This window comes from Bombina bombina, chromosome 2, assembly GCF_027579735.1.
Source record: "Bombina bombina isolate aBomBom1 chromosome 2, aBomBom1.pri, whole genome shotgun sequence".
In the NCBI taxonomy this organism is placed as follows: domain Eukaryota; kingdom Metazoa; phylum Chordata; class Amphibia; order Anura; family Bombinatoridae; genus Bombina; species Bombina bombina.
Window position 1 is genome coordinate 477824063 of NC_069500.1, and position 12257 is coordinate 477836319.

The 12257-nt window shown below is 38.5% G+C and overlaps 1 protein-coding gene across 1 annotated transcript in view; it reads left to right on the top strand.

Moving 5' to 3' along the window:
- The first annotated feature begins 10067 nt into the window (after positions 1-10067).
- Positions 10068-12257, top strand: part of PLBD2 (phospholipase B domain containing 2) — a 55745-nt gene continuing 53555 nt past the window's right edge. The window contains 4 exon segments of the mRNA XM_053702147.1: positions 10068-10133; positions 10135-10218; positions 10220-10242; positions 11389-11482. Of these exon segments, the coding sequence (XP_053558122.1) occupies positions 10068-10133; positions 10135-10218; positions 10220-10242; positions 11389-11482 (267 nt within the window).

Below are 12257 nucleotides of genomic sequence, written 5' to 3' on the forward strand. Positions count from 1 at the left end.
AGTCGTCCCAACTTCCCCTGATGTTGAAGAACCCTTCCGTACAATCCTAGTAGGACGGGGCTGCAGGAAACAGACTTCCACTGTAAAAGATCACATACACGGTTTCTGAGAAATGCAAGGATATTGTCCACAAGGGGTATTTAGAAAAATAAAAAGTCGTGGAACAAAGTCTAATTCTATATGAAAAGACGTTATTATTGTACACAACGTTTCTCGGTCATACTGGACCGTTTATTCAGGTGTAAATGAACACTATACAATTTCCACGACTTTTAAAGCCTATTCAGCGTTCTCAATATTGAAATGCGCATGTGCGAAGGTTTTGCCATATTACAATTTAAAAAATCCTGAATAGGCGCTGCTATCAGATTGGTTCTCCAAAGTCCAAATCAACTGTGGGTATAACAACCCTACCTCCCAAACTGACGTGATCATGTGATAGTAATGTAAACGTCACAGATCGTATCTGATTGGTCACCAATGCTCCAATCGGCTTGTGGGTATAACAACCCTACCTCCCAAACTGAAGTGATCATGTGATAGTAATGTAAACGTCACAGATCGTATCTAACCAGGTCGCGTGTAATGTTCTCTACTATATCTGTCACGGACCATTATGATTGTCAAATCTAATAGAACGGAAACCTTCGCCTATGGCAATATATACTAATCATACAATTATCATTAATAAAAACATTCTAAAAATATATCTCACACAATCATATGAAAATGCTTGTAGTAATACTTATATAGGGCGAACAAACTTAGCCCATATATTTTATAACTAAACAGTCAGTTGTACCAAACATAAAAACATATAAAAACATGCTCTAAAAACAATATAACACTGGTTCATCAACCACATGTAAAATAAAAACTGCTCCTATAGCAAACGGTGATGATGGTATTGGTATAAAGCGATACTCATACAAAATTCCTTACTGAGTGACTATGCAAGTGTGCCTTATTATGCAATACTTCTCAATTTCAGTAATATAGTGAGAGATGTTGGGTATACAAAAATTGCACAGAATGCAAATATTGACAATAAATCAAAGGCACTGCATATAAATGTACTAGGTGATATCTAAACTAAAATAATAATAAAAAAACCCCATTATACATAGATCCGCATCAATCATACATATAGATATATAGATATCTGTTTATTAAAGCTATATTTCTAAAACTGACTATGATCACTCTAGTAACTACAATATGGATTGTTTAATGGGAAAAATATATATAATATTATTATTACTATTATTATATATACCTAGTTTCTATATGCCAATAATTGCAATATTGTTGCATGGACATCAGAACATAACCCATTATCTAAAAATAACTGCCACATCCAACATGAAATACTATAAAGACCTAGATAACTAGGACAGCATGTAGATTGTCAATTAAAAGTCGCCATATCTATATGCTCATTTAAGCCAAATGGGTTTAAGGACTTCAGTTTCCAGATCCAGAATAGTAGGGGTAATAAGTTCTAAAGGAAAAATCCTACAAATATCGGTTTGGCCAGGATGACAATAAATTCCATGCCTAGGTACACTATGGTTTGTAATAGCATTCTTAAGATTTCTATTGTGTTTCCCCTACCTCTTTTTGAGGGGTCTTGAGGTTCTTCCTATGTACTGAATCCTGCATTTGCACTCAAGCATGTACACTACAAAGGAAGAATCGCAGGTAAAATAGGACAAGTTTTTAATTATTTGCAGCTAAAGAGAAATTTGAGATAAAATCCTATTTCCTATAGTATACGCACAAAGCCAAGAATTGTGTCTATTGCATTTATAAAAAACCTGGTTTCCCTAATGGCAGACTTTTCTTATAGTTACCCTTTTGATTTTGAATTGTATGATTTAATTACAACTTTGCTGGGTGCTAATTTGTTTTTTCAACGTTGGCGCTCTTCAAAAAGGTATACATAGGGGATTGACCTATAGTGTCTTATAATAAAGGGTCCCCCTGTAGTATAAACCAATATATAAGTATTTTTCTAATCTCATTATGGTTATTGTTAAATTGAGTGATGGAACCTTACATTATTTTTTGTATCCCTATTCAATTGGTCATTTGAATCCTGTTGACTTATCTGCTAAAACTGATAATTTGTTATTATTAAAAAATAAGTTCTGTTCTTATTTTTCGCTCTTAAATAACGCTCTTGTATAAGTTAACTTTGATACGGTTTCTCTAAAAATCTACTTTTGAGTAATTTTGCTTGTTCCTCAAAATTTATATCTATAGTTAATTTAGGCAGTTATGCCATTCCAAATAAGCCATGAACCATCGCTTAAAGGGACATAGTACTTATATGCTAAATCACTTGAAAGTGCATAACTGTAAAAAGCTGACAGGAAAATATCACCTGAACATCTCTATGTAAAAAGGGAAGATATTTTATCTCATTCACCAGAGTAAATGCTGTGTAAACAGTTATACAGTTATGAGATTTCACACTTCCCTTAAACTGAAAAGGGAAATAAACATGAGTGTGCATGAGGCACAATCCCCTTGCAAGTCCTGGGACAGGCATACTGATTTGCTGCTTAAAGTCCTTTACAATGGGGTGTGAATACTTAGGACATTTTGAGGGTAAAAAAAAAAAAGAAAATTATGCTTACCTGATAAATTTATTTCTTGACACGGTGAGTCCACGGATCATCATCGATTACTGTTGGGAATATCACTCCTGGCCAGCAGTAAGCGGCAAAGAGCACCACTGGAAACTGTTAAAGGGACACTGAACCCAATTTTTTTCTTTCGCGATTCTGATAAAGCATGCAATTTTAAGCAACTTTCTAATTTACTCCTATTATCAATTTTTCTTTGTTCACTTGCTATCTTTATTTGAAAAAGAAGGCATCTAAGCTTCGTTTCTGGTTCAGGCCCGTGGACAGCACTTTTTTTATTGGTGGATGAATTTATCCAACAATCAGCAAGAATAACCCAGGTTATTCACCAAAAATGGGCTGGCATCTAAACTTATTTCAAATAAAGATACCAAGAGAAGGAAGAAAATTTGATAATAGGAGTAAATTAGAAAGTTGCTTAAAATTGCATGCTCCTGTCTGAATCACGAAAGAAAAAATTTGGGTTTAGTGTCCCTTTAAGTATCACTTCCCCTTCCCACAACTCCCAGTCATTTCACCGAAGGAAAAGGAGAGAAAGGAAACAACACAAGGTACAGAGGTGCCTGAGGTTTAAATAAACAAACTGTCTGAAAAACAGGGAGGGCCGTGGACTCACCGTGTCAAGAAAGAAATACATTTGTCAGGTAAGCATACATTTTGTTTTCTTTCGAATGACTCGGCGAGTCCACGGATCATCATCCATTACTGTTGGGAATCAATGCCCAAGCTAGAGGACACAGATAGGTAACCTAAACAAAAGGCACCACTGCTTGCAGAACCTTTCTCCCAAAGAAACCTTAGCTGAGGCAAAAGTATTACATTTGGAAAAAGTATGCAGAGAAGGACCAAGTTGCAGCCTGCAAAACTGTGCCACAGAAGCTTCATTTGTGAAAGCCCAGGAAGAGGAAACAGCCCTCGTAGAATGAGCTGTAATTCTCTCAGGAAGCCGCTGTCCAGCAGTCTCATAAGTCAAACAAATTATACTTCTCAACCAGAGAAAAAGAGAAGAATCTGTAGCTTTTTGACCCTTGTGTTTCCCAGAGAAACAAACAAACAAGGCAGAATACCGGTGAAAAACCTTAGTCGCCTGTAAGAAGAATTTCAAAGCATGCACAACATCCAGGATGTGTAACAAACGATCCTTATGAGAAGAAGGATTAGGACTTAGAGCAGGAACAACAATTTCCTGATTAAAATTCCTGTCCGAAACATCTTTTAGGAAGGAAACCTTACTTAGTACGAAACCCCACCTTATCATCATGAAAGATAAGGGGAATCACACTGCAGAGCTGAGAGTTCTGATACTCTCCGAGCAGAAGAGATAGCAACAAGAAACAAACCTTCCAAGAAATCTATAGAATGCATTGGTTCAAACGGAGCCTGCTGCAAAACTAAGAACCAGGTTAAGACTCCAAGAAGGAGTAACCGACTTAAACACAAGCCTGATACTGACCAGATCCTGATTAAAAGATTGCCCAACTGGAATGACCACCAGACGCTATGTGGCAAAATAGACAATGCAGCAAAACTTCAGGATACTTGCTGACCAACCCTTCTCCAGAACCTTTTTATTTGAGCCCCATAGAAAGTTAACCCCTTCCTCTCTGTGAAGAAGGTTGCCCCTAAGTCTCCAAGTCTCATTCATTAAAGTGCCTGCCCACTGCCTCAACCACCCATAAAGGATTTGTCCAAAATAAAAAAGCAGAGGGTTTTTTCTTAACCCCTTCAGTGCCAGCCTTCTAGTTTCCCCAGAAGACAAAAGGGCACTTACCTGCATTCTAGTCGTCCGGCAGTCAGACGACTCACAAAGTATGAGAGGAGGCCACTCCTCACAGAGACCTGTGGAAAAAGAAAGAGAGTAAACCTACTCAGGCTTTCTATACCAGGGCAGCAACATGTTAGAAAAACGCAGTACAGCCCACTTTACAAGTTCCGAACTTCTTTAAAGCCACCACTGCCCTGCTGAAGAGACTAACGTGGGGTACGGCTAGACCCAGATTGTGATGGAAGATCAGAGCAAGGCCTACTCTGACTTCAAAAAAAAAAAAAAAAAATCTTGATAGAAGAATCTTTATCAGACACCTAATTACTTCATCTCCTCCTTGCACTAGAGGCAAGAAGAATGACTGGGGGTTTGGGGAAGGGAAGTGATACTTAAAAGGACATTGAAACCCCAAATTTTTCTTTTGTGATTTAGAAAGAGCATGTCATTTTAAACAACTTTCTAATTTACTTCTATTATCTAATTTGCTTCATTCTCTTGATATCACTTGCTGAAAAGCATATCTAGATATGCTCAGTAGCGGCTGATTGGTTGCTGCACAGAGGCCTTGTGTGATTGGCTCACACATGTGCATTGCTATTTCTTCAACAAAGGATATCTAAAGAACTGAGCAAATTAGATAATAGAAGTAAATTGGAAAGTTGTTTAAAATTACATGCCCTGTCTGAATCATGAAAGGTTAATTTTGACTAGACTGTCCTTTTAACAGTTTCCTGTGGTGCTCTTTGCCTCCTCCTGCTGGCCAGGAGTGATATTCCCAACCGTAATGGATGATGATCCGTGGACACAGCATGTCATTAGAAAGAAATATATTTTTTACATAGAGATGTCCAGGTGATATTTTATAGTCAGCCTTTTACAGCTATGCTGCATCACTTTCAAGTGTTTCAACATTAGTTTATGATGTAAAAAAAAAAAAAAAACACTTTCAGAACTGTGATGCGCAACTGCACTTAGCAGCTTTCTAATAGTTTACGCCGTGGTTAGGTTCCAGAAGGAATGGTTGATAAATCAAAATCGTAAATTGAAATCCCAGTTTATAATGTAAGTCAATGGGAAGTGAGGGAGATAGGTTCCAGGCCCCCTCTCAAAATTGTCATACGTAACACCTAATACATTATTTTTAAAGCTTTGAAATGAAGATTTTAAATATGCTAAACATTATAAACCTAATGAAATAATCACACAACACAGAATATATAATTAAACTAAGTTAAATGAAAAAAAAAACATTTGATAAACAGCATTATAAACCTAATAAAATAATCACACAACACAGACTTCACTTGCATTTTTCCGCAAACAGTTCTTTCTATGGCATTCCAATCTGGACTGATTTATAGACAGGAAGATCTTGTTCCTTTGAAATCTGCTTGATAGCTCAGGTTTGGTAAACTGATTAATTTTCAGCTTGCTTGGCTTTGCTGCAACACAAGCGGACAGCTCCACCTACTGGCTATTTTAATAAATGCACTGCTTCTCAATGCTTTTCAATAGCAGTCACATGACTGGAAAAAAGGTTGTTATTCTGAAACGGTGTAAATTGAACCGATGTAAAACGAGGGCCACCTGTAATTTAAATGAGAAACCAAAGTTTGTGAAAATGTTCATGATTTTTTTTTTTTTTTTAATATGATTGCATTTGGCATACATCTTATGGGCAAACTGGTGGCACAAAATGGGCCTGTATGAAAACCTTGGGTTTTCTACTTTAAATAAAAGTTGTTGTTTGTTCCTGGTAGAGAGTTTCACTTTCTGTATGTTGTTGAATGAGCAGCAATGCACTACTGGGGTACTAGCTGAACACATTGGGTAAGCCAATAACAAGAGACATGTATATGCAGCCACCAATCAGAAGCTTGCTAACCCTAGTGCACTACGTCTCTGGAAACCTACCTAGGTATGCTTTTTAACAAGGGATTTTAAGAGAATGATTGGTGCTCTGGTTCCATATGAAGACAGATGCTTGATCGTTATAGACAGTGACACTGTGTGTGTCACAGTCTGTAAAGATCATCTGCTGGTGCCAGCGGGAGGTGTGGGAAGGAAGGTGGGAGGCGGGTAGGCAACCCAGTGGCAGAGTGGGGAAGAAGAGAAACCCTACATACAGAAAAAATGTTTTGAAGGGGTGAAATGGGGGGTTGGGGCGCCCTACATAATAATTGCGGGGACTGTGGATGTTTACTACACTACAGAAAGGAAAAAAAAACACAAATTAGGTACTCACAGACAGCTGCCAGTACCACAAAGATGGCTGCCACTATTGGGAGGTGGGAGGGTTAGAGAGATGGAAGGGTTGAGGGGGGATCACTACACTGCAGAATAATAATAATAATAACAAAAAAAAAAAACTAATCTGCATACTGGTAGACTGTCTGGAGTTCATAAGATGGTAGGGATAGGGATGAGTGTGGGTGGGGGTGTATAAACAGCTGTTTGGGAGGGGATCATGGAGGTAGCATTTCCCCTTACCAGCTGCAGTTAGTGACCATTTAATGACCAAATTAAATGGCAAATTAACCCTTTAAGGACACAGCTTTCAGTTTGCTCAATTGTTTTATGACGGAAAAAATTTTGCTCATATGTCCTTAAGAGGTTAAATGTCTGCTATTTCCAAACAAAAGGGATCCCAATGAAGCTTACACAGTCATTTGTGTCATGATTGCACAAGCATTATGTAAATAATTTCAGTGAGAAACTCAGTTTGTGAAGAAGTTTACAATAATTCTATACATATTTGGTCTTAGCTGACTGAGGGAATGCCAATGAACCAATTTTGAGATTATTTTTTTTTGCTACAGATCCTTCTGGAATGTTATTAAAAAAAAAAAAAATCGTCGTCTTTGTGGTATTTGGAGTTGCTATATATGCAAAGCACATTACTGATACCCCGATCGGTAAATATTGCTGTTATCTTTAACCCCTTCAGCCAATCTTACGTAAAATATACGTCATGCATTACTTTGCTCAATGTACCGCAAGACACATATATACACGTCTGAGCTTCAGTAGACTCTGCTGTTAAGTTGCAGCAAAAAGCTTGAGTCCTGATGCTCCAAGCATCTGCCACATATGGAACCAGAGTGCGATCGGTGCTCAGGTTCCATATGAAGGCAGATACCTGATTGTTGCAGACGGTGACACTGTGAGAGTGTGGAAGTGTGTGGGCGGCTCAGCATCAGAGGGGGGAGTGAGTGGGAGGGCCCTACGCTACAGAAAAAAAAAAAGAATAATAAAGGAACAGGGAGGGATGGGGGCAGCTTTACTACAGAAAAAGGGGTTTGGGTGTGTGTGGAGGGCCACTACACTACAGAAAATATAAAAAAACCCACAACTTTTATAGGTATTGGCAAGCAGTTGCCAGTACCTAAGATGGAGACATTAGTTAGAGGGGGTTAGAGAGCTGTTTGGTGTGGGGATCAGGGAGGTTGGACGGTTAGGGGGGATCGTACCCCCGCAGAAAAAATAAAAAATTTTTTAAAAAAAGTCTTATTTTTTTTTTATATTGGCAGACCACTAAAATTGTTATTGTTTTAAAAGTTTAGATAACGCCTTTTACTACCCATCTCCTCAGCTTTGCACAACCAACATTGTATATTAATATACTTTATATTTAATCCTCTAAATTGCTGCCTGTTTCTAAGCCACTTTAGACAGACCTCTTAATCACATGCATTTTTATTTGCTTTTCACAAAAGGATACTTCTAGTTCATGTGGGGACATATAGATAACTGTGCTCACGCCTGTGGGTTCTGCACAAGTTAAAATGCAAGTCAATAGATAATAAATAAAAAGTCATGTGATCAGGGAAGTTGTCCAAAAGAGGCTTAGATACAAGGTAATCATCAGAGGTTAAAGTATACTTCAAATAACCATGGCTGTGGCTGTGCAAAACCTGGCTGTGCAAAACTGGGGAATGGGTAATAAAGGGAGTATCTATCTTTTTTAAACAACACCATTTTTTTTAAGTTGTGGGGGGAGGTAAGAGCGCCGTTTGGGAGGGACAAGGGGGTGGCAAGTGTCATGTGGGAGGGTAATCTCTACACTAAAGCTAAAATTAACCTTACAAGCTCACTAATTAACCCCTTCACTGTCAGAAATAATAGAAGGGCGGTGCACAGCTGCAATTAGAGGCCATCTAATTACTAAAAAGCAATACAATGGGGATCCCAGAGAAGCTTTTACGACCATTTGTGCCATGATTGCACAAGCAGTAAGTAAATAATTTCAGTGAAAAACCTAAGTTTGTGAAAAAGTTAAAGGGACACTGAACCCCAAATTTTTTCTTTTGTGATCCAGATAGAGCATGAAATTTTAAGCAACTTTCTAATTTACTCTTATTATCAACTTGTCTTCATTCTCTTGGTATCTTTATTTGAAATGCAAGAATGTAAGTTTAGATGCCGGCCCCATTTCTGGTGAACAACCTGGGTTGTTCTTGCTGATTGGTGGATAAATTCATCCACCAATAAAAAATTGCTGTCCAGAGGTCTGAACCAATAAAAAGCTTAGATGCCTTCTTTTTCAAATAAACATAGCAAGAGAACGAATAAAAATTGATAATAGGAGTAAATTAGAAAGTTGCTTAAAATTGCATGCTCTAAATCACAAAAGAAAAAAAATTGGGCTCAGTGTGAAATGGTGGCATGAAATATATCAAAATGGGCCTAGATCAATACCTTGGGTTGACAGATAAATAAAAAACAAACACACAAGGATCTGTTTTCTATTTCTGTTTAAATGGAGTGATAGCAAAAACTGCTAAACATTCTCCAGTAATTTGGCCAGTTTTTTTCTCTGAAAGTTACGGTCGTGAAGGAGTTAAAAACTATGATTATTTTTTATTTTATTATTTCTATGGACTTTATCCCGATCAGACTATAAAACGATGCTTTGTGCAGATCAGCAACGGTATTCGTTATCATTAGTTGACGACTTTTAACGTGGTAACTGTTCTCGGTTTGTTTCGGAATTGAGGTCACCAAGTCCTCCTATTGCTACTAATTTGCGAAAAAACAAGTTAATTAATCATTATTCGAGCGTTCCCATACAGCTTTCTTTTAGCAATTATCCCTAAAAACCACATAGCATCCGCAATACATAGCAGCACCACATAGAGTTGAGCGATCATGTGCAAGTTGTATTGAACTCTAGTATTTATAAAAGTCCATGAGACGCACACGTAGCCCATTACTAATATTACCAGCATCCTTTTTATCCGTTACCCTGTCTAAGCTGCAGGAGTAAATTCTCCGAGTAAATTCAGTGAGTCCTGGAGCCAGCGTCCCTTTAACCAGCTTAATCAGAAGTCATTATAAACATAAACAAGTATGTTGCATTGTAGAGTTATGCGTCAGCTCAGCTGACACCCGTACACCACATACACCACACGCTCCGCCCATTAGGATAAAGGTGCTTAAACACCATGGTTGTAAAGGGTTAAATGTGAACTTCGCACACTTAGCTAACACGTGCCACATATGTGTTTACCCACAAGCTCAAATGCGAAGGACAGCTATTAGTGGGTTAAAATTAGAACCCCCGCCTAGTCACTGGCAAAAGTGTCACCCTGCTAACCGCTGACCATATGATTTTACTTCAGTCACGCTGATTTGCTCATATGACACAAACCATGGCTGTCTGGTTGTTAGCGATAGTTTTACTGCTTTTTACCGGGGGAGAAGCGCAGAATTCCACGGGTCTCGGTGGTTTTGAGCCCGACTACTGGACAACTCACTGTAGTCCAGGGAAAGAAACCCGGGGCTGTGGCCTGGGCCCAGCTGGACTGACAACATCCAGGAAACTGGGTAAGAAAGAAGAAACTGGGACGGGGCTGTGAAGTAATAGAGCAAATTTGAAGCGATGGGTAAGAGAAACTGAGAGAGCAGGACACATGTGCAAATATTACATCAAGCAAATGGAGGGGAGATACATAGAAGCAGCTTGAAACAAAATAAATATGGTGCTAAAGACAGAAGGATTGTGTATGGAAAGGATAGTGAAGAACAACATTGATAACTGTTGAAGAGCAAGTTGTAAGTATGATAAGAAAATCAACACAAACTGCTGTAGACATGGGACGAGGGAGGAAGATGGAGGCACTGAGCCTTAACAGTGAGCTATAGGGAAGGAGAGAGAAAGAAGATAATGAAATTGGGAGTTGATTTAAGATTAATAAACTGTGATAATATAGGATAGTACCGAAAAAGAAACAAGATATACAGATAGAAATACAGTGAAGATTGTTTCTAAAGTGGCTTTTTGATAAGAAGTTTTATAAGAGAGGGATGGGATTAGTGACGAAGCGCAGATATGAGCAATTAAAGGGATATAAAATCCATTTTTTTATTTTGTGATTCAGAAAGAGCATACAATGTTTCAATTCAATTTACTTCTATTATCAAATTTTCTTCATTCTTCTGGCATCCTTTGTTGAAAAGCAGGGAGGTAAGCTCAGGAGCAGGCACTTGTCTGCAGCACTATGGGCTCTATTTATCAAGCATTGGCGGACAGGGGCATATACGCCGCAGGTCACCTGGGGCGGGCTAAATTTCACTTCAAGAATTCAGCATTGCACAAGAGCGCTATTTTGGGCTCTTGTGCAACGCCACTCTCAAGGCAGGCAGGCATTCAAAAGAAGTTTGAAGTAAGTCTTGAACGTTTTAACAGCAAACTGTGCCCAGGCAGCTCTCTGTGGGGGAAATGGTTAGATTCCCAATATCAGTAATCTGTAAATGGCAAACAAACAGGGCAAATAAAATAATGGTTTTATGACACATGTTTTATGTACTTTTTGTGAAAATATTGGAGGTTTAAAAAGAGAAGATAATGATTGAGAGGAAAAGTGATTTGAAAAATAAATATATTGTGTGTTTAAGTGCGCTGGTGTTAATACAATGGATAATTCAGGAGTACATGCCATACATACTTTTACAGCTTGCTATCTCTTTCAGATGGGCAGTTCTTAAGCTGCAGACAGATGCCAAGTACAATGACAGCATCCAAGCTTACGCTGCTGGTGTGGCAGAAGCTGCAGTCTCTCAGAGGGTAAGTGGCTCAACTATAACTTATAGTAAAATCACTGGTCATTCCACCTAACTGCAGTAATGTCCCTTGAAATTATGTTTCCTAAATTTTTGTTGTAGTAACAATCACTGATGATGGTTTTAAAGGGACAGTAAAGTCAAAATTTAATATTTTATTCTTTAGACAGAGCTTGCAATTTTAAGTAACTTTCCAATACACTTATCAAATTTGCTTCATTCTCTTAGTATCATTTGTTGAAAAGCATATTTAAGATGGCTGAGGAGCAACAATGCAATACTTGGAGCTAGCTGCTGATTGGTGGCTACACTTATGCCTTTTGCTTTTGACTCACCTAATGTGTTTTGATAGCTCCCAGTAATGCATTGCTGATTATTCAGCAAAGAATACCAAAAGGATGAAGCACATTTCCAGATAGAAGCAATCCAGATAGAGGTTTAAACTGGTTTAAGCACCCCACCAATGAGGAAGTAAAGTGAATGAAAGAAGCTGCCACACAGAGGTTCCTTATTCACAAATAATTATAAAGTGGAAACTTCTGCAGTCTGTGGGGAACCTTACTCAGGCTCATTTTCCGTCTTTGTGGTGAAATATTGCACTCTGTTGCAGGGCCGGACTGGGAAACTCAGACCGGCCCCTGGAAATTTGTATAGACCGGCCCAGCCACGCCCCCTCCAGTCCAGCCATGCCCCATCCAGTCCAGTCACGCCCCCTTCAGCCCAGCCCATACAAATTCTGAAACTTGCCAGAAATAATGCTGCAGTGCTCCCCTCCCTCA